Genomic DNA, 22,666 nt, shown 5'->3' with positions numbered 1-22,666 from the left:
TACGAAATTGAATTCAAGCCTTCTGCTGCAGTAGCCAGCTCCGATGCCCTGTCCAGACTACCCCTGCAGTACAGGAAGGATGCCAGTGTCGAGGACAAAATCTTCCAGGTCTCGGCAGTGCAATTACGTAAACACCCTGTTTCTGTCTTAGAAATTGCAGGCCAAACTGCTAGAAATCCAGTCCTAGCTAAGGCTCTCGCGATGACCCAAAATGGTTGGCCTGCCTTTTTCAAAATAAACTCCACTCCTGAGCTCAAGCCATTCTTCCTCCGCAAGGATGAGCTATCTGTCGAGCAAGGCTGTCTGATATGGGGCCTGCGAACCGTCATACCTCCCTCCTTGCAGGAGCAGATTTTAAGTGAGCTACACAAGGCGCACCCAGGAGTCGCACGCATGAAGGCAGCTGCCGGCAGTCATGTATGGTGGCCTGGGATAGACAGCGACATTGAGGAGAGAGCACGTAGGTGCAAGCAGTGTTTCCAAACCAGAAGGGCGCCGCAAGCAGCACCACTTTCTCCTTGGTCATGGCCTACAGCTCCTTGGCAGCGCATCCATGTAGACTTTGCCACCCACCAGTCCAACCACTATCTCATTATGGTTGATGCTCACTCAAAGTGGCCAGAAGTGATTGGTCCCATGAAAACCACCACCGCTGAAGCAACAGCCAATGCGATGTGCAACATTTTTGCAAGATACGGCCTTCCAAAGCAAATCGTTAGTGACAACGGCCCACCTTTTCAGTCTGCTGAGTACGAGGAATTCTTGAGACAAAATGGCATCCAGAAGATATTGGTTTCCCCGTATCATCCATCTTCAAATGGTCTAGCTGAGCGGTTTATGCAAACCTTCAAGCGCTCTCTAGAATCCTCATCATCTGATCCATCCTGCACACTGCAGCAGAGAATTCAGAACTTCCTTTTGTCTTACAGAAGCACCCAGCACGCCACAACTGGCTCGTCCCCAGCCATACTGTTTCTACAAAGAGAATTGCGCACACGTCTCTCTCTAGTGAGACCGGACCTCGCCACTCGCGTTTCCCACCAGCAAGTAAGGATGAAGATGCACTATGACAAGCATGCTAAATTCCGAGAAATTGCTGTTGGCGACCCAGTCCTTGCACGCGACCACTCGTCAGGGCAAAAGTGGCAGCCTGGAACCGTCGTACAACGCCCCTCTTCACACTCTTGCCAAGTTCACCTTGATGATGGGCGAGTTTGGAGACGACATGTGGATGACGTCTTGCAGAACAACTCCCACTCTACAACAGCTGAATCTGGTGCACCATCTTTGGAGACGGCAACCCCAATTGTTCCAGAACCCAAACCGGTTAGCTCACCTGAAACCAGTTCACATCCACCTGATAACTCAGCTCAATCGGAGACAACTCCTGCCTCCACAAGTCCTATGCTGCGTCGATCATCCCGCTCTCACAGACATCCCCAGAGATTGATTGAGGAGATGTGAACTGAACATTATTAATGAACAGTTGTTGTTGTTACTGACTGATAGTTAGTTAGCTAATGAACTCACAGAATACTTAATTCTAGGGACACTGAAATGGAGACTTGTTAGTACTGAGTATTTGTTTATTTTTCTTATGAGAGAGCTATTCTTAACAAATCTCCAGGGTGAGGTGTTATAGTATGGAGATGTTTGGTATTGACTGTCCGTTGTTGTGAGCCCGCGTAGTATGCAGCGGACCATGTTACCATGTGCTCTTAACAATATAATCTTGCTGTTGACTCGCCATCTTGTGTGCGTGTACACTCTTCTAAACCCCCAAAAACATAACAGGGAGAATTCAATCCTTAAAACTGTGGGTGATTGTCAAGAAATAATACCAGGAAAAATACATGGAAAATGCTATGGCAGTTCCTAACAGTTTTCTATTTTATGATAGGTTCATGCTGATACTTCTTTCCTTAGTTGGTTAAAATAGAATCAATGAAATGCCAAGTGATTGATGATATATTTTTTAGATTAAATGTTATCAACTTGAGATGGAATCAAGGTTGGCTGTATAATAACAATTTTTGTAGTGATTAAAATTTATTCAGGTAATTCCTGAAAGGATGAAGTCCTGTTTTTAATAGGCCAGTATATTAAAATTCAAACATGTTTCTGAGGCAGGGGGGAATAAAACAGAGCAAATTAATTATTCATTCCTCAACCTTGATGTGATTTCTCTTGTTTTTTTTTCCCCCCTAAGCCTTGCTTGCAGTTTGAACTTTAATACTGTATGTCAAAAATGGCCCATTATCTTATCAATTCAGTCTATAATTTTACTAAATGTATTTAGGTTCCATCTATTGCTAAGATTGCCAATACTAACCTTTAAGCTGCTTTATTGTGTGAGGCTCTCAGTTTTTCCCTCAGCATGGTTAATCTTGGCTTGCTTTCATGCTACAGGCACAAAAACAGTTTTCTTTTACTTCGTTTGTGTTTTAAGTTTTCAAACTTCAGTGATACTGAATCCAATCTCTACAATAAATGATCTAATCTACAGTTAATAAACATTGGCACAACAGCCACCTTGAATTGGAGAAGAGAGGAAAAGTTCATCATTAAGTGAGGCAATGATGTGAAATGACAACCTTTCCATGAGAGGGCTGAGATTTAAATGTCAAAGTAATGCTTTAAGTTTCAAATGAAATGTTAAGTAAATTGTCCCAAAAAAAAATTGGAAAAGAAAAATGAAAAGAAAGGATTCATTACAGTAACTAGAGCACATTTTATTTTCCTTAACTCAAGTAAAGCATTCAAGGTAATTGGTTGCCATGTACCTCATTTTTAGATGCCTTTATTCATTCCCATGAACCTTGATCATTTTGGCAGTTGGGATGTGCTTTTGCTGTGGCTGTTATAGTTGCAGAGGGCTGGCTTCTGTTGGAAAATTTTTATAGTGAATATTTGAACCATCTACCAAGAAAAGTATATAAAATATCTATATTATATTATATATTAAATGAAGATGTACTGATTTTGTGACAATGACCTGATAAAAAGTTTTTATAATATTTGGAAAAACTAGAATTTATTTTCTGACAATTATCCCACTTTTTATTGCCTATAATGCCAGTGTCTCTTAAATAAGGCTGTTGCTTTCAATTGACAATTTTTGGTTCAGAGTAAATAATTGTAGATCAAAAATCAGTTACCTGATATGCAGTGACAGTGTATAGTGTGACTTTGTTGACACAGTCATTCCCCTGATTGCCAATGGTGGCTTTGGCTGCCTCAAGCTCATGACAGGACGGATAATGCATGCACTGTAAGTACCTCCCGTTGTTCCATACAAAGCCTTAGTTTTCTAAGGCTTTGTATGGGACAACGGGAGGTACTTACAGTCCACGCGTTTTTCCGTCCTGTCATGGTCCTTGTTGTTTAACAGCTTGTGTGAAGTCTTGGGTCCCTTCTTTTTTAACACTTGCTGCAGATGGTCACTCCTCTGAAAAGTTCTGAAAGCATTCTTTACACCATACTGTGTGTAGATAAACAAAATTCTGAAACAATTCATATTCCAAATGCTAATTAATGAAATTGGTGGAAAATGGTTGGAATTTTTATCTGATGGTCTTATGTAAGATTTTCCACCTTGCTAGAATAAAATCCATGGATAATTACTATTTGATTTTTTAAAGTAATGTAGAGGACTTGGATTCAGTTGCATTGGTGCTAATTACAAGCTTATGAGCTCAGAGCATTTGAACCTTTATTAATAGATTTGAATTCCATTGTAATGACAGAAAATTTGGTTGGAGATTTCATTTGTGGGGAAATTTGTCAATGACTGTTTAATCAGACTCCTATCTTGTAAATGGGAATTCATATGTGTGAAGTCCCATTCACAAGATATGACTCTGATTTTTTTCCTCACAATGAAAGAAAATAAAGGCTTTATTTCCTTTCAATGTAAGGTGGCCACCAGAAAGTCTAAAATGGGCCCAGTTTTAGACTTTCCAGTGACAAAATACAGTTTCATCATGAAACAAAAATATTGTCAATGACTTAATACATTTAAATTGATGCAGTACTCAAAATTCTGTCAAAAATGATTTAAATTTGAATTTGAGGAAATAAGTCTGTTGAAATTTTGAATTTTTTGCCCTAAATTTGATATTGATGATCTGATGTGATAACAAAAAATATAAACTCTTTTGAATTGCATGCAAACACAGAGACTGTCTACTACACAGAAAAAAAAAAAGACTTACAAAGAAATTTCAAATGCAACTTTCATGGGTTTGAATCCCACAAGGGCTAGAAATCATTTAGGCCTCCCTCAAAAAGAGGGAGTGAACGTTGATGTTATATCGCCAGCACTTTTGAGATGCTTGCACAGCAAAGAAAGAGAAGTAAGGTCATGCAAGATTATATAAACTGGTAAAGCTATTGATTAGTGTTGACAATGATAAAGCCCACATCAGAAGAACTGATTAAAAGAGTGAAGTTGAATTTACAGTGCAAGAGGTATAGTGACATCAAAATAGACATGGAAATCAACCTTTCCTTCTGAGCTGGCCCAACAGGTAAATGACATTTCTTGACAGGGCTGGTTGAAGCTTTAAAGTGATTTGATAATTAAACTGATTGGCATCAATTATGAAATAATCTTGGGCTTCACTGAACTTTAGGGTCATTATGTGGCAGACCTCTTCTTCAAGACACTGTAATTATATGGTTCAATTCATCAGATGAATGATCAGACAAGGTAGGAAGCAGAGTATCAAACAATTTTGCAAAGCTGCTAGCAAAGTTCACAAAACCAGTTGGAATTGTAAGATGAGTCATAGGAGGGTAATTGATGCAATGCTGGCATTTTTGTAAGTAATGTCAAAATCTGCACAGTCTAAAGAGGGGAAATCATTATTGAAATCTGACTCATGGGAAGAAGAAAGTGTGTTGAAAACAAAAAAAGAGTCATCAAAAAAATTTTTGATAGATTTTTGAAAGGAATCAAATGCTCTGCCCAACTGTCCTCCAGAAGTAGTCATTATATCTGTGGATCAGGTGAGGTCCTCATCAAACTAAAGATGATGCCAGAAATGTTCTTTATCTGGCACACCATTTTGAGTACCCGAGTGGCTAGGCTTCATCTCTACTGGATGGCCTAATAACTTTTGATTACAAGAATGGATGAGAAAAGTCTGGTTTCAGCTGTCATTTCTGACCCCAAGCAACAAGTGCATCATCCCACAAGGGTAGCCAAGTGTGTTTAACAACACATTCATGATTGACTTGATGAATGTCAATACATTCATTTATATAATCTAGACAGCTAACAGCCTTCCATTTCTTTCAGCAGGATGTTGCCTTCTGCTATGCTGCAGTCTTAATAGAACCAGATTTGCGGAAGGGGGTGGGGGTGGGAAAGATGGGAAGCCTGACACCACTGGCATATACAAGAAGTTTATGCATGCTGTACTGATAATGCAGTATTACGCATATGACTCATGTCATCCACAATCAGTTTAAAATTGTGACAGTTTTGCCAGGTGCCTTTAGAAGTGTGCCAAGTCTCTAAGTTCTTGTTTCCAATGGTTATCATTTTTCTTTCTTGTAGAGTGATATGACTAAGGTTAGGAAACTAACCACCAATGCTGAGCCTGGAACCAATTTCAAATCAACTGTGGTTTTACCATATGTCAAGGGTCTATTTAAACAAATCCCTGCTTCCTTCAACAAGGCTGAATTAGATGATGGGTTGAATGCTATCACAACCTAGAGGTTTTCTTCACCTGATATCTGAGAAACATTTGCACTCACATTAGAGAAGAAACTCTTCTAGAAGATAAACAAAGAAGCAATGTTCACATAAGGTGAGGGAGGCTGTGTCTGGAAGGTAGGAACCAATCAGAGAAAAGAGTGTGTGAGCCAGCAGATAAAGATGTCAAAGAGACCAGAAAATTATGCATAACATTTGAATTGCAAGGGTAGTTTGGTTGAAGAATGAAATTTATCTGGTCCTATACTTCACGACGTGAAGATATTTTCAATATTGGTCTTCCATTTAGACAAGTTTCTTGTTCTTTCAGTCCTAAATGTCTAGGAAATGTTCCCATATGTTGTCTTCACTGAAAGAGAATGTTAGAAAACTGACCACCAATGCTGAGCCCATTTCAAATCCACTTTGGTTTTACCATATGTCTAGGGTCTATTTAAACAAAGTGTTGCTGCCTTCAACTGCTGCTGAATTAGATGATGGGTTGAGTGCTATCACAACCTAGAGGTTTTCTTCACCTGATGTCTGAGAAACATTTGCACTCATATTAGAGAAGAAACTCAACTAGAAGCCACAAATCAAAGCATCTCACAAAGAAGCAATGTTCACACAAGGTGAGGGAGGCTGTGTCTGGAAGGTAGGAACAAACCAGAGAAAAGAGTGTGTGAGCCAGCAGATAGAGATGTCAAAGAGACCAGAAAACTATGCATAATATTTGAATTGCAAGGGTAGTCTACTTGAAGAATGAAATTTATCTGGTCCTATACTTCACGACTTGAAGATATTTTCAAGATTGGTCTTCCATTTAGACAAGTTTCTTGTTGTTTTAGTCATAGACATCAAGGAAATGTTCCCTCATGTGGTCTTCAATGAGAAAGATCAATGGTCCTGGGTAGCACTGGTCTCCATGCTCAGAAGAGGTGAAGAATGAATTTTTCTTTTGCCAGCTGAAGAATCTTGATTAAAGCTCCTTAGCTTGTTAATTGGTTTCTTGTAAGTTTAGTGTATGCATGCTCTACTGATGGTGCAGTTTCATTATTGCATCTGTCATGTCCACTTTTGTACAGGAAGATAACAGTTCTCCAAACCCTTGACAGCTGTTGCAAAGTTTTTAAGCCAGCAATCCATGCATTCCTCAGTGGCAAGGGAAGGCTGCAAATGAGTTAACTACACTTCCTGAAGAAAGTGTCTGTAGCCCAGATGTTAAAGCCCTGCTTAGTCTAAAAAGTGGGATTCTTTGATATAACACTGCCAATGAGCCCATCTAATCAAAAGGATTCAAGCAGTGAGGGACTTTTACATGTGTCAAAAGACATGCTGCCCTTGCAGTTAATTGACTTTCTGGAGTACCATTATCAGTGGCAAGGAAAAGGCTACAATTGTGTTAACCACGCATCTGGAAGTGAAAGGAACCTTACATAACCTGCAATTCCCTCGTAGTATGGGGCTGAGGTCATTGGATCAGTGGGATTCATTCTATGGACAAAGAACAGTTGGGAAAAGGTACTGTACTTGATTGACAGTTATCTATTAAATCAGCAGTCACTAAGTTTAAGTGTTGGAAGTAATCAAGAGCTCTTGGGGAAGTACTTTTGTTTAAGCAGGGAAGATGCTCTAGTGTAGCGAAGGCGCTGTCCTGCATGATGGCTTCTGTTGCCCAAGAGCAATTCTTCTTACTGATTGACATCCTAGCAAAATATAAACTGCACTCTTGTGATAGGTTATGAACAATGATATTAAAGCTCAACCAACATTTTGCTCCAATACATTGATTTGTAATTTTGTCTTCTTTTTCAGACAAATGATGAATTTATTTTTAACTCAGCCATTGTGTTCATACAACTTGTCCAAAGTTTTACAATTTTTCCTCTATACAGAAATGTGAGGTACTTCAGTCTGCAAATATTATTCCTTTCAAATATCTAAGGACCTGGTGTGAACAGCTATGTGGCCAAGGATATTTGAATTACCCTCCTGTATTACAGAAATGTTGTTCTCTGAACTTCTTTTATTCATCTGACATGAACAACTGAGTTCAAGATATTGGAATTATCCTTTAACAGTACAATTGTGAAGAAAAATGATATAAATAGATTATTCAACCTTTTGTTTGTAGTACAAATGAAGTTTTGTACTCCATGAAAGGCAGTTGTGATAAAACAGTTTCTGACTCAGCTATTTCCTTAACCATTGTATATCTTGTCTAAGATAATACAATTTTTCCTCTTCAACAGAAATACAAGGCACTTCTGCATTTAAGGAGGACCTGTCATGAACAGTTTTCTTCAGGATATTTGAATTACCCTTCTCAGTGTTTCAGTTATCAATTTTTTAAGCTTATCCTTTAGGCAGCTCAGTCTAAATGACTAGTCATTAACAAACCTGAAAAGTTATGACCTCCAACTATAATGCACAATCAAGCCCATACATAGCACCTGGCAAGAGAAAACAAGAAGTATTTTCATTGAGTATCTAAAAAAAACAACAACTCAGAGTTCATCAACAGCTTCAGCAACTGAATAACAGGTAAGCTGAAACTGGTCTATCTATTTTAAACTTCCATTCAAACCATAATTGTACACTTTCCAGCACAACAACTACTATTTAGTATATAGCTAAATTATTATGATTATTACTATTATTACAGTATTAATTATTATATAATATCGCTATCAATTATATTATCCTGTTACCTGCTTTCTTCTTGTATATTTCCTCCTGAATGCTCAGACCTGGTTTGCCATGCTCAAAATAATTTTCTGAAGCTTAAAAGAAAAGGAAAATTTTGTTCTATTCATTCATTATATCTTACCATGTGAATAACAATCTTGATTGTTTCCATCTATATGTAGCTCCTTCAGCTTGTCCTTCCAGATCTGGTGAAACATCAAATCCATTTCCGTGGAAAAAAAACAGAGCTGTGAGCTCCCGAAAAATGAACAATTTTTAACATTTGTGCCAAAAATGGTAAACTGAAACAGCTGCTACAGTAGTAGTGCCCCCGAAAATGGGCTATGTAGAAAGAATTTGCTGAAAAGTAATAATTGTGGTTAGTGTTTTAGTTCTTTGCAGTTAAATAGAACACAAGGAGACTGAAGTTGTCCCGTTTTTATTATTTGAAAAAATACGTTTACATGTATTTTCACTTAATAATGATATTTTGACGAGCCAGTAGTGTAGGAGTATGTGCCCCCGAAAATGGGCCATGTTGAAATGGTGCGGTGTCCTGAAATCGAAGGAGTTAGTAACCTTAATTTGTTTATCTTTGTCCGGAAGAATTTGCTGAAAAGTTTAATCATTTTTGTTGTTAGTGTTACAATGAGTTGTAGTTTTCAATTAATTATAGTTAAATAAAATGACGCAGAGACAAGAGCTTCCTTCATTTTATTTTCTTTAATCATTTACAAAATTATTTCCTATTGTAAGCCACAAGACCTGAATCAATCATGGGGGGAGGTGAGCGCATTCCTATTTGAAAAATTTTGCATCTGAAGAAACCTCAAGTGTTCCTGTGTCAGCAAATGTCGACACCCCGATGGGACACTCAGGGTGTCCCAGATGATATACAAATATCTTCAGTAGCCAGCTAACGAGTAGTAGTCGTTACCCAGCCTATAATAAATTGGTTGCCAATTGAGTCCGAAATGGAAAGTCGAACTGATCGATGGACGAAGTAGATTCTGACCGAAAGCCGAAACAGTACTCTAAAACAAGTTCACTTACCTGATGTCATCTATGCGTCGCCGGACCTGCTTTTGTTTGGTGCATACTTTAGGACATCCCTAGTGATTTGATCTGTCATGTTCTTTGATGACAAAATTTAGCTGACAGCTGATAAACTGACTTGTCCAATTGGCGTAAAGTATGATTATTGAAAAGCAAGCATAAGGCCCTAATTGTTTCATTTCCCATTTGTCTTCTTCGAAGGTCTTTGTGGGATCCATGATGTTGATTTTCCATCCGTGACTATTTGGCCCACAATTTTTCCTGACAGCTGCTAAACTGTCATAGCGTAACAATCAATTGGCCTATTTTTTTTGTGACCCAAACTGATATGTGTATGCATGCCCCCTAAACCTCGCAAAATTGAAGCCTCGACAAGCGGCTTCAACTGGAGCTAAACCACTAAAAATGATAGAAGTAGCAAATGAGCTTACTCCTCAGTTGAATGGCTTAAGCAATCCAGTTCTCAAATTAATTAAGATATCTGGTTGAACCTTCTTGACCGAAATGGCTTAATTACCACATAATTTTAGTTACAATTTGGTCGAAATTGTTCCACCAGATTGCAGTCAGTGGAATTGCTACCATCAGGTGAAGCAAATGAAAATTAAATTTTTTCTGGTTCAACTAAGCAAGGAGTTGCAGCGCTGATGAAGAGTTGATACAAAGAACTTGGTGATGGTCGAAGTTGTATCACATTAGAAGATGACGATGTCTTGACGTAAACTTGAACGGAAATGCCGAAAATTATGCCGGAATTTAGACCGAATCCTAAGCCGAAAGTACATGAAAAGGAACCCAAAGGAAACCTTAGGGGAGGAACCACCCACACCACAGGGTCCCCACTAACTATTCTAGCTACTCTAAATCAAGCCGAATGAAGTCCTCAGACTTCTACCGAAATTTGATGCAAGGTTCATCCAGAGCACTAAAAATAACCCTTCCACCCAAACCACAAGGAGCTTTCTGACCTGGAGTGTTTGTCTTCCATCAGTGTCTTCTTACTGACTCTTTCCCATCTGACCATCAGAGTAAATTGTAAGATGTAGAATAAATTGGAAAGAGGTGAAAAGAAACCTTAAAGGGTCTCCTCTTCCCAGTTTTCAATTCCCTACATCTTAAAATGTCCCTATCAGAGTCAAACTGGTTCTGAAATCAGATCTTGTCTTGCACGGAGAGGCTGTAGCTGAACCACGCACTAATTGAAACGGATCGCATTTCTTAAGGACCAGGTAAACTTGAAACTAGAAAGAGAAAAATAAATATAAATAAAAGAACAAACAAGCAAGGGCGACCAAAATTTTTTAAAAAATTGAAGACTAAACACACAACATGCCGCAGCAAATGCCAGAGTGGGCGGGACAAGCATTTGTGGGTGGCTATAAGATTGTGATATTTCCAGAACATTTTCATTGTGGAATTCAAACTATCCTCCTTTTCTTTTGGGCAGACAAATCTGTTCAATTATTTTATTTTGCTAGTTGACTAGCACACGCATTTAAGGAAAGTCTTTTTATCCCTAAATGTCAAATTGTTTGAGGTGCGTTTCTTTCTCTCTTTGGCTTATTTCAACGGAAATTTCCACAAAAATTAATCTTAGCGATCTCTGCAGATTTAAATCAGCATCATTTGAGAGTTACTGTTTGTTATAATTAGCTAAAAAACACACACACACAAAAGACATCTTTTCTCATCACCTTTATGAAAATAATGCAAGAACTAATTTGTTCTTTATCTTCAAAGTAAATTTTTTTTCCCGCGCCAACCAAGACAAAACGTATATTTTGTTTATAAAACAACAACGAACCGTCACCATCCCTGATATATTTCCGGGACCTTTCAGGTACATCTCGGACTTTGAAAGAAGGTCTCGCTGATTATGTGTCAATGCATGTATATTTTTAGTTACCATATAAGTCGTCTAATTTCGTTTCATTATTCTACAAGGTAGGTATTACTGAAAGCAATTCGTGAAAATAAAGGTTTTCTTCTGAGAATATTTGTTTCAATTTCCGGTGGTATATAGTTTCCCTTTTAAAATTCTCAAACAAGCACTCCAATCAATGTTGTGTTTACTTTTTTGTGACAAGGTCTATGCACAACAAAAATAGAACAGAATAAGAATATAAAAGCTACACGTGTTATTGTGCAGAGAAGCTATTTTCCTCTCAAAGTAATCTTCAGCAAACACTTAAGCAAGCGAAAAACTATTTGCCCTCAACAGTTTGAACCGAAGCCATGCAGTGCGCACTTGAGTTGTGACACGTGGATGGCGAGTGTTGCTTTTTACGAAGTACAACCGGTGTTGTAACATTGATACACGCACCTGTTGTCCTCAGTTTCCTTCCTTGAGGCGATGGGAATTTTCTCATTTTCTGTTTAATGTTAAATGAATCGCTCAAAAATGCTTCCAAACATTGTTGTCCGTCAAGAGAGTGCAAACCTTGAAAGTTTTAAACTGCGCGCTGCACCTGACTTGTTTTTTTTAGCGAATCCACGTGAGTAAATGCTCTTCCCGACGATTGGCTTGTTTAATTTTGCGTCATTAACAATCATTTCAAAGGTTTTCTTTTGTGATGTAAAACTAAATTCCTAGTGCATTGAAAACTTGTATTGTTTGTTGTAAGCCAAATTTTTTTGTGTGTTTCGGTTTTTCGATGATGTTCCGTAAAGAAGTTTGTGCGATGGTGACACAAAAACTGATAAGAAAATGGTAAAAAAAAAATAGACAGTCTTCACTTTGAAGCACCTTCCTTTATCTTAGTCTTTAAATTACATAATTGTGACAGGTGCGAGGGTGCTGAACACGCATGTTATGACCTGTACTGTCGAGGAGGCTGTTACTAATAATTATTCATTCGATAATTCCAGAATACTGCTCCTCTGGATATTGAGGACATCTTTTTCTCTTGCTCAGTGTTATCTCCTCAGTTATCTCAACGATTTGACCAACGAACATTCTGACAGAAAAGTTTTTTCTTCCACCACACATATTAAAAATGTGCGCAGTAGATTTTTTTCGTTTTTCTTTACTCTCAACTAATCCAACGGAACAAAAAAATATTAATAGTTGTGACCCCCGCTGATTTATATTGGTAGCATTTCAAAATATAGAGGTTTTTTGATAACGGTACTTAAAAAATTATGAACTCAGCTTTAGAAAATAGCTTTTTTACCCTTTACGGTGGCTAATTTACGTTTTCAACCCAGTTGTTAACACTAAATTACCTGCTATACTCTCCCACCAGCACCACAGTTTCTTTAGAAACTTACCCCTTTAGAAAACAATGACTCACAACAAACCTTGCCTTTCTTCATATCTGATACCAATATTTTCTATTAAACTTGACAAAAGGAATTTTTTCTTATAAAACAAAGCCGAACCGTCAGTATCTTGACAAAATATTTTTATGACTTTGAAGATATGTTGTCTGCAATTAGCACTTTAAATGAAGGCTTAACTGAACAGCTATGCACATCAACTTACCTCTTAATTACCGGTATTTTCCATATTTCCAAAATTTAGAATTGCCGGAGGCAGATCTCGCAAATAAAGGCTTTTCCTCAGAGACCACTGTTTACAGCGCCGGCGGCATATCGTTTTATTTCAAGTGCCTGTGACACAAAATTTTTTTTTGCGTGAATATTTAGCTTATCATATGTACAAACCAATTTCAATAGAAGAAAAATTTCAAAAAGCCCAAAACACGGTTTTTTCGGGCCCTAAAGTGCTCTTATTTTGTCTTAAAAGTGTCCCGTGGACTGGTAACGAATTAGCGGGTGATGACGTAAAAACTGTGAAAACTCTCAGTTGACACTTACAAATGTCTCGCATCTCTTGTTGCAATTTTGTATCAATCAGGGTTTAAATACTCTTGAAATTATGACCGATAGCGATGTATACCTACCTTCAGCAATACGTTCGTCCTTTCCTCTGAATTTCTCCTCTCTCCACCTTAGTTGCCGACGTGTCTTTTTACGTCACAGCTATGTAATATGATCGTTTTGGCCGCGCGCTTTATGGGGACACTTTTTGGCCGCCAATCATACTTTCAATGCACAAAAAAGTGGACAAGGAGAACTCGCCAGGCGCTAAGGTCGATTATTTCTAATTTTAAATACCGCCATCAACCAGAAAATGCAAAAAAAAAAATTCATGTCATAGGCACTTTAAACAGTCACAAACAAGTAAGCCAACAAATTTTACCGTTTATTGGAAAGGCCTGTGAACAACAATAATGTACAAACATGAAACGAATTAATGAGCAGAAAAGCTTATTTCCCCTAAGAATATTCTAAAGTAAACGCACAAACAAGCGAAGGACTAAACGCCTCTTACAGTATAAAACAAAACATGCAATGTGCGATTTTTTTGTAACACCCGCTCATGAGTGTGCTTCTCACAAAGTAAAACAGCGTTGAAAAAGGTCTCTTCCGTAAAGTGATAAGCAATTTCTAAGTTTCTGTCCAATTCAAACAAAGTACCTAAAAGTGTTGCTAAACTTTATTGTCTGTCAAGTGAGTGCAAAGTACTTTTGCACTGCGCGCCTTCCTGCCCTTTTTTTGGGCGAATCCACGTGACTGAATACGCTTCCCGCCGACAGGCTTATTTTTCTTCCCTCATTAAAGGTCATTTCAGAAGATTTTTTTTTCATGCAAAACAAAGAAACTTGAAGCCATAGTATCTTTTGTGTCAAATTATTTTGTGTGTTTCGATCTAAGGATGAGCTAAACTGGTAGTACACAGCTGTTGTCACAGTGGGCGTGGAGACATTAAAGCCGAGGGAGTCCTTGGAATCGCTCGAGCGTTCTGCGCATCCGGTGCACATTCAGTGCTGGTGACATTGCGGGCCATAGAAGACGAAGCAACAGAGAAGTTTATGAGTCGTTTCTGCCGACACTTAGTTGATAAAGGAAGTACCAGTGAATGTCTTCACCGGGCCATGAATTGGTTGAGGAGCAACGGCTTTCTCAAAGATTCCTAGTTAGCTCCGTTCATACTTATCGGAGATGCTACGCCCCTGTCTACATTGGTTTGCCTGACTTTCAAACAGCAAAGGCGGATAATCAAATTAAACTCACAATGACACATGTAAAATTTAGCTCTCAAGAAATCTTTCATTGAAGAGTACACAGAGAGTTTAAATCAAATTTCTTCATTTTGAACGAAAACGAAACGCCAAAATACATAGCATACGTTCTGGAATTCTACTCATACAGCAGCTGACTAACATACAATTTCAATTATGGGCAACTTAACATTAAGAGTGAAAGTTACCTTTGCACCAATGGTACATTGGCAGCCTTAGTCTCGCCAAACTCTCCGATTCCTTGCATTTGGCGGCAGTAATTGTCACCAGCCCTCAAAGTTTCTCCCAATTTTAAAGGGAAGTTGTATGATTTCAACAAAATTTCCTTCCATCAGACTACGATACTTAAGTACAAAAGTTTGAACCATTTAGAACACGCAATATGATCATTATTATGATCATCATAATGAACTGATTTCAACTCGATTAATGATATTTCGGAATCTACTTTAATCATCGCTGTCAGTTAACTGAAGAATTTTTCCCTGCCTGCATGAGAAAGGACTTGCAAGATCAGGAGGGTAGAGAGAGGAGAAACCCAACAATGACCATTGTTCCGTCGAAAAAAAGACCAAAGAGCGAACACGAAGGAAGAACGTTACTTAATTTAATAACACAATTCGATCTAAAATACCAAGCAACCACTTTGGCACTCGGCCTTACAAGTGTTCATTGCGAAAATTCTGACTACACTCAGACGAGTTATACATTGTGCAAAGTTTATTTAGGATGAGTCAGTCAGTCTTGTAGTATACGCATCCTTATATGATCTTAGCATGTGTACACTGAAAACTAAGGGTTCTACAAAAAGAACCTGTGCTACGCCAGATAAGAAAAACCACTAAAACCACTCTTTAGAAGTGGCCAAAAAATATGTGGAAACGTATTCCTCATCTTATGCAGCAGCACAATACCCCGAGGAAAGAGTAAACTAATCTGGTTACACTGCTAATCACAATGAATGTAGAGATATTTCGCAGGGATTTGGAAACGAAAATTACATCAGTACGAAAAAAAAAAAAAGTGGTCAAACACAAGACTAACCCGACCTAGAATGACTTTTTTTTTCTCGCGAAACTTCCATGCCACGCGAACCTCTTTAACGTACCACTAGAATACTAATTTCTAACTAATTCGTTTCCATGTCCATGTCACTCAAACGTCAGAAATTACATTTATTACAGTTAATTATAATAAAACGAATGTTCAGTGAAACAACCATGAAGCGTGGTGGCTCAGTGCATCAGCACCAGGCTCTCTTTTACTATTCGTCTTCTTCATAATGATCTGAAAGAAAAAAAGGAGGGCTAGGATTACACAGACAGTACATTAACTCAACCTTTTTCAAAACACATTTAATATTTTAATTATAGTTCAAATTACCTGTGGTCTCGATTACCACTGTCATATCCAAATCGGTCAACAAAACCCCCGATTCCAGGACGGTACGGGGGTTCACTTCATGAACTGGGTTGGTAATTGAGGCTAAACGATAGGGACAGATAGGGGTTAGATAAAGTCCACAAAAGCACACAGTTAGCCTAGAATGTAGTAGCTTCTCCAAATTTTGGGAACATAAAAAACTAGTAAGGGCGTTTCTAGCCCACTCCCACAAAGGATGCTACTATATTACAAGGCAGTCACTGCTGGGAATTGACTCTAACTATGAAAAGTAAGGAAGCTTCATTCTTCAACATAGGTACCGCTCCCATCAACAATACAACAATAATAATTCAAACTGCCCGCTGGAAAGAGTCACTACAACTAGCAACGTGCCTGTAATTTTTTGTAAGGTTAGTACTAAAAAAACTGAAAAAAGTTACCTGAATTTTCATATCCACTCCAATCATCAACTCTTCTTTCAAAATGTTCCTCTTCATTTCTATCATCCGCTGATGGGGAGTGAGGAGGGACAAGCTGTTGTGGTGGTTGAGAGGGCAATGGTGAACCTCCTCCATTAACATCACTTTCATCAACTGCCTCACCATCACCTCCTCTGCCATCATCTCCTACGCCATCACCTTCTGATTGATTAGAAAGAAAATGTCTCAACAACATCACCTGAAGTACGGATAGTTGTACTTCATCCTCATCCCCTTCCATGTTTTCACTCTCTCCTTCACCATCACCTCCTCCTTGAATGTCAGCTCCTCCTCTGAGATTATTTTCTCCAAGAGCATTGACACCCACTCTCCTACCATGATGTCCTCTTCCTCCTCCTCCTGCTGCCCCTTCTGCTGCTCCTCCTGCTGCTCCTCCTGCTGCTCCTCCTCCTCCTTCCCCTCCTCCTCCTTCCCCTCCTCCTCCTTCCCCTCCTCCTCCTCCTCCTTCCCCTCCTCCTTCACCATTGCTTCCACTGTCACCTCCTCTGCCATCATCTCCTACGCCATCACCTTCTGATTGATTAGAAAGAAAATGTCTCAACAACATCACCTGAAGTACAGATAGTTGTACTTCATCTTCATCCCCTTCCATGTTTTCACTCTCTCCTTCACCATCACCTCCTCCTTGAATGTCAGCTCCTCCTCTGAGATAATTTTCTCCAAGAGCATTGACACCCACTCTCCTACCATGATGTCCTCTTCCTCCTCCTCCTGCTGCCCCTCCTGCTGCCCCTTCTGCTGCTCCTCCTGCTGCTCCTCCTCCTGCTGCTCCTTCCCCTCCTCCTCCTCCCCCTCCTCCTTCACCATTGCTTCCACTGTCATCTCCCCCACCACCACTTCTGTCACCAGGTGGTGTTCTCAATGGGTTATTCATTTGTGGTATGGGTTGCAAGGGACCCTGGCAGTGAGGGCAGGTTGTGTACCTGTTTACTTTATACTGACAAATGCAATGGTAGTGGTAGTGAGCATCGCAGCACGATGGCATTATGAAGACCTCTTCAGTATTACAAAGGTAACAAAACAGAGACTCAACCTGAAAGAAAGATATGCTAAGTAAGCACAGAAAAGGGAGAACAAAAAATGATTAATTGAATCATAATATATTCATGATTGCTTCACCAGCATTCTGTTTATTAAATGCTAAGGTATACATTTCAAATTTGTGAAAGGGTGTAAGAAAGCAAGCTTAAAAGTCCCTCTCCCCCACCCCCCTTAAAAAAAGTATGGGGTTGTTACATTAGAATAAAAGTGGTAAGTTACTAAAGAAACTGTGCTGCTGCAATGGTGGGAAAGTATAACAGGGTAATTTAGTATTATCCCAGGTAAAGAGTTTTTAAGCTGACATTTCAAGCATTAACCCTTCCTCAGAGTAAAAGACAAAGGGCTAATGCTTGAGAAGTCAGCTTTAAAACTCTTTACGGTCACCAGTTTTGATGTCGACTCAGTTGATAACACTAAAGTACCCTGTTGTTACATTTGACTATTGGTAATAGTTTCTTGTCACTCAACACTTTTGGAAAAAATATCTGAACTGATTGCAAGTAAACAATACCCTTTTTACAGTTGACTTAACCATCTACAACAAAAACAGGATTAAAAATTCAAACCTTAGAATGTCGTTCGTGAGTCTGCAGAGGATGATCTTCCCATGTCTCAGAAAGATCATCATGATGTACGGGTTGTTTACGTTTCGATGTTGGGGTGTCTGGGTTAAACAAAACCGAGAAATGATATCACAATTAAACTCTTTAACATCCTAAAATCAGTATGCAGACTCTCCATACTGTTCTTTATACATTTCCCAAGGTGCTGACAAGGAGAATTTGTTTATCAATCAAGAAATTCTTCAGTTGGTGATCATTTTTTGGGGTGATATTGTATGGAGTAAATTAGAAGCTAGTCACCATTAGGGGTCTGGAATAGTCCACATACCTGGATAATCAATCCTTTTGATAGTCTTCTCCCTTTGAAAACTATTACCATAAATCATGTGTTAATATACATTAAAAGTCAATGAGTCTAGGACAAACTACAAAAACATCTATTACAGAAAATATAAATCTTAGAAAACAGTAACACTTTTTGCCCCATTCCTCATCCATGGTGAGATTTCCATGACCCATGGATTTTCACCCAGCACTACCACTAGAATTATCTGGTCATTGTTGATATGGCAGGGTACAGTTTTGTTGGGTATGTTAAGTATTCAGTTATATGTACACAAGCCAAATGCATAATGAACATGGACATGAGCATTGTTTTCTGGAACAGCCATTCTCTAAAGAACAGAATTTCCAATTTTGAATTAATCAGCTAATCAATGTTTTTATACTCACCAGTTACAATTTGTAAGACTCAAATCACATGCATGTAAACATTCATCATGTGCTGTTCTTTGACAGCATCCAAACACCAGAACATTTATTTTGCAAATAATACAACGATGTTCGGACCTCTAGAATGAAAAGAAGGAGAAGCTTATAAAATCTTAAGGGTAAAAGTTGATTTGTCTATTAGGCTATTTTCTGTACTAATGACTAAAAAATTACTATAAATTTCAAGTTTGAGGTTAATTAAAGGTAAATTTACCACTTAATATCATTACAAATAAATAGCTGAAGAATCAAAAGCCTACTTGTAGCTACAAAGCTACATGCATAAGTTGGCTTCATCTTAAGTTTGCATGCATATGGCCTTCACATTAACATAACTTTTCCTCATCATATAGGTCTCAGACATTACAATCAAACACTTGCAATATTTACAATACCTTTTCTCCATCTTGTAGTTGTTTTAATGACACATTTTCTTGTTCTGATGGTTGAGGCTTAGAGCAAACTATGAGAAAACAACATCACAAATGTTAAAATGCCTCAAGTCAACCAAAAATTTTAAAGTAGATAAATAAATAATTATCTCTTAATAATGTAAATAAATACAGAGAGACCTCCTTTATGTTCAAATGGAGTTGACAATTTTTTTAAAATTTTATAACTACGTGCAATTGTTTACATGTTATGCCAGAAGTAATTTAACAAAAGTTATTCAAAAGAAGATTAGCTTCATTTGGTTCATTATTAGTTTTTCCAATCATGTCTCCCTGGAGAAGGCATTTATGGTATATAGGACATATGGATGTGGATAAATGATAAAGGAAACTGAGAGTCACAGGCATGCCTGTAAGGGACTCCCATATGTTTCTCACTCAAAACTTGGAGGAGAATTGCAGGAAGGGAAATGAGCGATGAAGGCTGGACATGAGGGCAGTTTGACCACCTGGCAACTAACAGATATCAATGGCGTTCCCTAACTGAGGCCTTAAGTCAAAGGACACACAATGAGGATTAAGTAAGGTAGTTAGACCTTAACATATGCTTCAACCCACCCTTTTTAACCCAGTATCCAGCCTGTCTATTATTTGGCTTTGTGTCTCACAGCATCATAAAGCTTCAAATACCTGGGGGTTGATTTCCGTTGACTTGTGGTTCTTGTTGTCTCATTTCCGTGTCCTCTTCACAGTTCATATCCCCAATTACATCAGCCCCAAGAGGAGCTACAACATCACCAGGGCTAAAAACAAACAACAAAAATAGTGATTAATATTTTTATTATTGCATCTCTATCTGATTGGGGTATAACACTAGCTTAAAAATGGCTGTGGGTTTGTCCAATACACAGTACTTGAGTGCCATACAAACAGCCACTGTATGGCTGTATATGATATAAATATGTATCCATATTTTCAGCCACTGTAATTTGTTTATTAAATATGTCAATAAGTGCAAAAAAGGCAGTACACACTTAAATACAACTAAAAGACTGCACTGAGTTATTTCCAAGTGATTTGTAGTTAATTTTGTGGTATTTGGAGACCATTAGGCAATGTCAATATCACAATAATTTGATATATACAAAACAGATTATTTCGTCCAGCAAAATCAACTAAACAGATATCACTTTTCTCTCAAGTGTTTACCATATTTGGAAAATTATTAGTTGTTAGAAGCATAAAGCAGATATCAACCAAAATAATACCCAACTTACTCGTTTGACGCTTGATCAGCGCTAGCAGCATTCCGAAGCTTGTAAAAACAAACAAACAGCTATTAAAAATCATGTCTTAACATCCTTACAGCACTGCATTTTTTTACATAGAGACTACGTTCAACGTAACTTAATATTGCTTCTCATCAATCTAACAAGGTTTTCCTCAGGTCTCTGAGAACACATGCATTTGATATCAAAAGTTCTGCATTTCCTAGGTCTCCTGGGATGTCTATGTGTCCCATGGAGAACTGCGCCAATCACTCTGATTTCATTTCATTTCATTTTCATTTCATTTCATTTTTATTTAAACACGGTCAATTCATCAGCCTAAAAAATACATATCACATACGCTAGAATATTTAAAACTCAAACTATATACTATAACACTAAAAGCTGTTTTCCGTGAGTGCTGTGCGTTAGACTTAAAGAATGTCATTGATCTTACGTTTAAATACCCCCAGAGACTCTGTGTTCCTTATATTGCATGGTAGACTGTTCCATAATGTGGCGCCATTGAAGCTAAAACTTTTTCAGTAATAATTAGTGCGCGGTAAGGGAACATTGAGCTTATTTTCAGAGTCCCTTAGGTCATAAGCAGAGTCACGCCACGTAAACTTTGAACACAGATACTCTAGAGCTAGCCCGTGCAGACATCTAAACATCATGGTGGCTTTGTGAATTTCCTGATGGCGTGCAAGATTTTTCCACCTTATAAACTCGAGTAGCTCAGTTGCATCAGCATCATAGTTAGAGAATGTCAACACACAGGCTGCTCTATTCTGCAATTTCTGCAGTTTGTCTTTTAGCGTTTTCCCACAGTTACCCCAAATAATGTCACAGTAATCAAAGTGAGGTTTTACTAAGGCTTGATAAACGAGATGTAAGGTCGATGCTGGGATCAGGTGCCTAATTCGCTTTAGGGCCCCGATACCAGAGGTGATCTTTTTGGTTAATTTTTCGATGTGACTATGCCAATCGAGTTTATCGTCTATTATTACACCAAGCAATTTCGTAGCTGTAACCTGGCTCACTTGAGTATTGTTCATTGTAATTGTTGGTGAAGCTGTGAGAGTATTCAGTCTCTGCCTCGACCCTATTAGCATGAATTCGGTTTTGGTCATGTGCAGCACCACAGTTTCTTCAGAAACTTACCCCCATTATTTATGACAACGAAAAGTTAAGCTTATCTAAATCTGAAAGGTTTTAATATTTTTACCTCTGTGGATTCTACGTGTATGTTCTCTACTGCTACAGGACGTCTATCGGAGCTCGTCAAAGTAGGTGAGGTGGACATCTGATCTTGACTCTCGTTCGAATTTTCCATTTTCTGAAAAAGCAAGAAAGTAAATTTTGACGTCGTAAGAAATTCAATAACTCGCTCAGTCTTCATGGAACATTTACATCGTTTTTTCTCGGATTTACAGGTTCTCAGCGTTAAATTCGACGCTCTATAAAAAAAATATAAAGGAGGCTAACTAGATTTGGATCTTAACATACATTTTCTGCAATTTTGACAAGCTACCCTGCTTCTGAAATACCCTTTCCAACAACGCGTGGTATTTCTCTGTACTTCAAAATATTATGAAGCAGTGCTAGTCACGTGAAGACTCACATGACCGTCTTCTCTCGAATCCAAGCCTTTGCTTTGGAAGACAAAGGAGAGAAACCCTGGACACTAGGCCGTTTCAACGCTCAAACGCTCAAACGAAATAAACCCAATTATTAGAGCGAAATGAACATTTGAAATGGTTGCTAAAATAGGATAACAAATTACAAGTTGCTACAATTGTACGTGTAGAAATCGAAAATGAAGGATAATAAAAGACACCTACAGACGTTGTACGAGATCGGAGGACAAATTGTTGGTTATAGACGATGTAAAACGATTTAAAGAGAATAAGGAAAATGATCCATCACAGTTAAACGATAAATCCGAATTAATAAAATTTGCTGTAAAGAACTTATATGAATGACACAAACAAAGAAAAATTATGCAAAATAAACAAGGTAACAGAATATCGATGACAGTAATGTCCATGAAAACAAAAGAACTCAATGAAAAAGCAACAAAGAATAGAAAAAAGGATGACATCAAAAAAAGAAAAACGCGAGATAATTTTGGCGGCAACACTCATTATTTCCTTGGGGAAAATTAAGCCGGATAAATTCCTCAGACTTCTGCCGAAATTTGATGCAAGGTT

At 38.2% G+C, this 22,666-nt stretch overlaps 1 protein-coding gene and 2 long non-coding RNA genes across 5 annotated transcripts in view; 1 reads left to right on the top strand and 2 right to left on the bottom strand.

Annotated features, from left to right (window-relative positions):
- The window catches only part of LOC149041612 (uncharacterized), a 7,525-nt gene extending 4,281 nt beyond the window's left edge, over positions 1–3,244 (bottom strand). Inside the window, exons 1-3 of the long non-coding RNA XR_016189182.1 lie at positions 3,159–3,244; positions 2,784–2,883; positions 2,333–2,403 (exon numbers count right to left, since the gene is read on the bottom strand). This is a non-coding gene — a long non-coding RNA (uncharacterized LOC149041612). The remainder of the gene's footprint in view (positions 1–2,332; positions 2,404–2,783; positions 2,884–3,158) is intronic.
- A 2,144-nt stretch (positions 3,245–5,388) lies between these two features.
- LOC149041611 (uncharacterized) lies at positions 5,389–9,089 on the top strand. 3 transcript variants are annotated; one of them, XR_016189243.1, is made up of 7 exons: positions 5,389–5,819; positions 6,152–6,336; positions 6,553–6,642; positions 7,163–7,225; positions 7,520–7,608; positions 7,957–8,248; positions 8,575–9,089. It is a non-coding gene; the product is annotated as an uncharacterized LOC149041611 (long non-coding RNA). The 3 variants fall into 3 exon arrangements; XR_016189244.1 differs by lacking the exon at positions 7,520–7,608 and having other exon boundaries at positions 6,790–7,225; positions 7,957–9,089; XR_016189245.1 differs by lacking the exon at positions 7,520–7,608 and having other exon boundaries at positions 6,152–6,359; positions 6,790–7,225; positions 7,957–9,089.
- A 6,036-nt stretch (positions 9,090–15,125) lies between these two features.
- On the bottom strand, positions 15,126–22,059 carry LOC149041610 (uncharacterized). Its single transcript, XM_089180896.1, has 10 exons — positions 21,963–22,059; positions 21,682–21,792; positions 20,463–20,500; positions 19,876–19,988; positions 19,189–19,256; positions 18,755–18,873; positions 18,351–18,391; positions 18,026–18,123; positions 16,359–17,451; positions 15,126–15,822 (listed from the first exon to the last, which is right to left on the bottom strand). The coding sequence occupies exons 2-10, from the start codon at positions 21,787–21,789 to the stop codon at positions 15,800–15,802; spliced, it is 1,701 nt and encodes a 566-aa protein (XP_089037022.1). The 5' UTR covers positions 21,790–21,792; positions 21,963–22,059; the 3' UTR covers positions 15,126–15,799.
- Between the last annotated feature and the right edge of the window lie 607 nt (positions 22,060–22,666).

The sequence above is a fragment of the Pocillopora damicornis genome, chromosome 8 (assembly GCF_964200805.1).
Source record: "Pocillopora damicornis chromosome 8, jaPocDami1.2, whole genome shotgun sequence".
NCBI classification, from domain to species: domain Eukaryota; kingdom Metazoa; phylum Cnidaria; class Anthozoa; order Scleractinia; family Pocilloporidae; genus Pocillopora; species Pocillopora damicornis.
Note: the sequence above shows the minus strand (reverse complement) of the source record. Positions and strands in the feature narration are given on the sequence as shown.

What these genes read in the sequence shown, in the direction of transcription:
- LOC149041610 (XM_089180896.1), bottom strand. Translation starts at nt 21,789, where the DNA reads ATGGAAAATTCGAACGAGAGTCAAGATCAGATGTCCACCTCACCTACT. An exon ending in CAACGGAAATCAACCCCCAG is followed by an intron (nt 19,257 to 19,875) that starts GTATTTGAAGCT and finishes GTTTTCTCATAG; the next exon opens with TTTGCTCTAAGCCTCAACCA. An exon ending in GAGTGGATATGAAAATTCAG is followed by an intron (nt 15,823 to 16,358) that starts GTAACTTTTTTC and finishes TTTTTCTTTCAG; the next exon opens with ATCATTATGAAGAAGACGAA.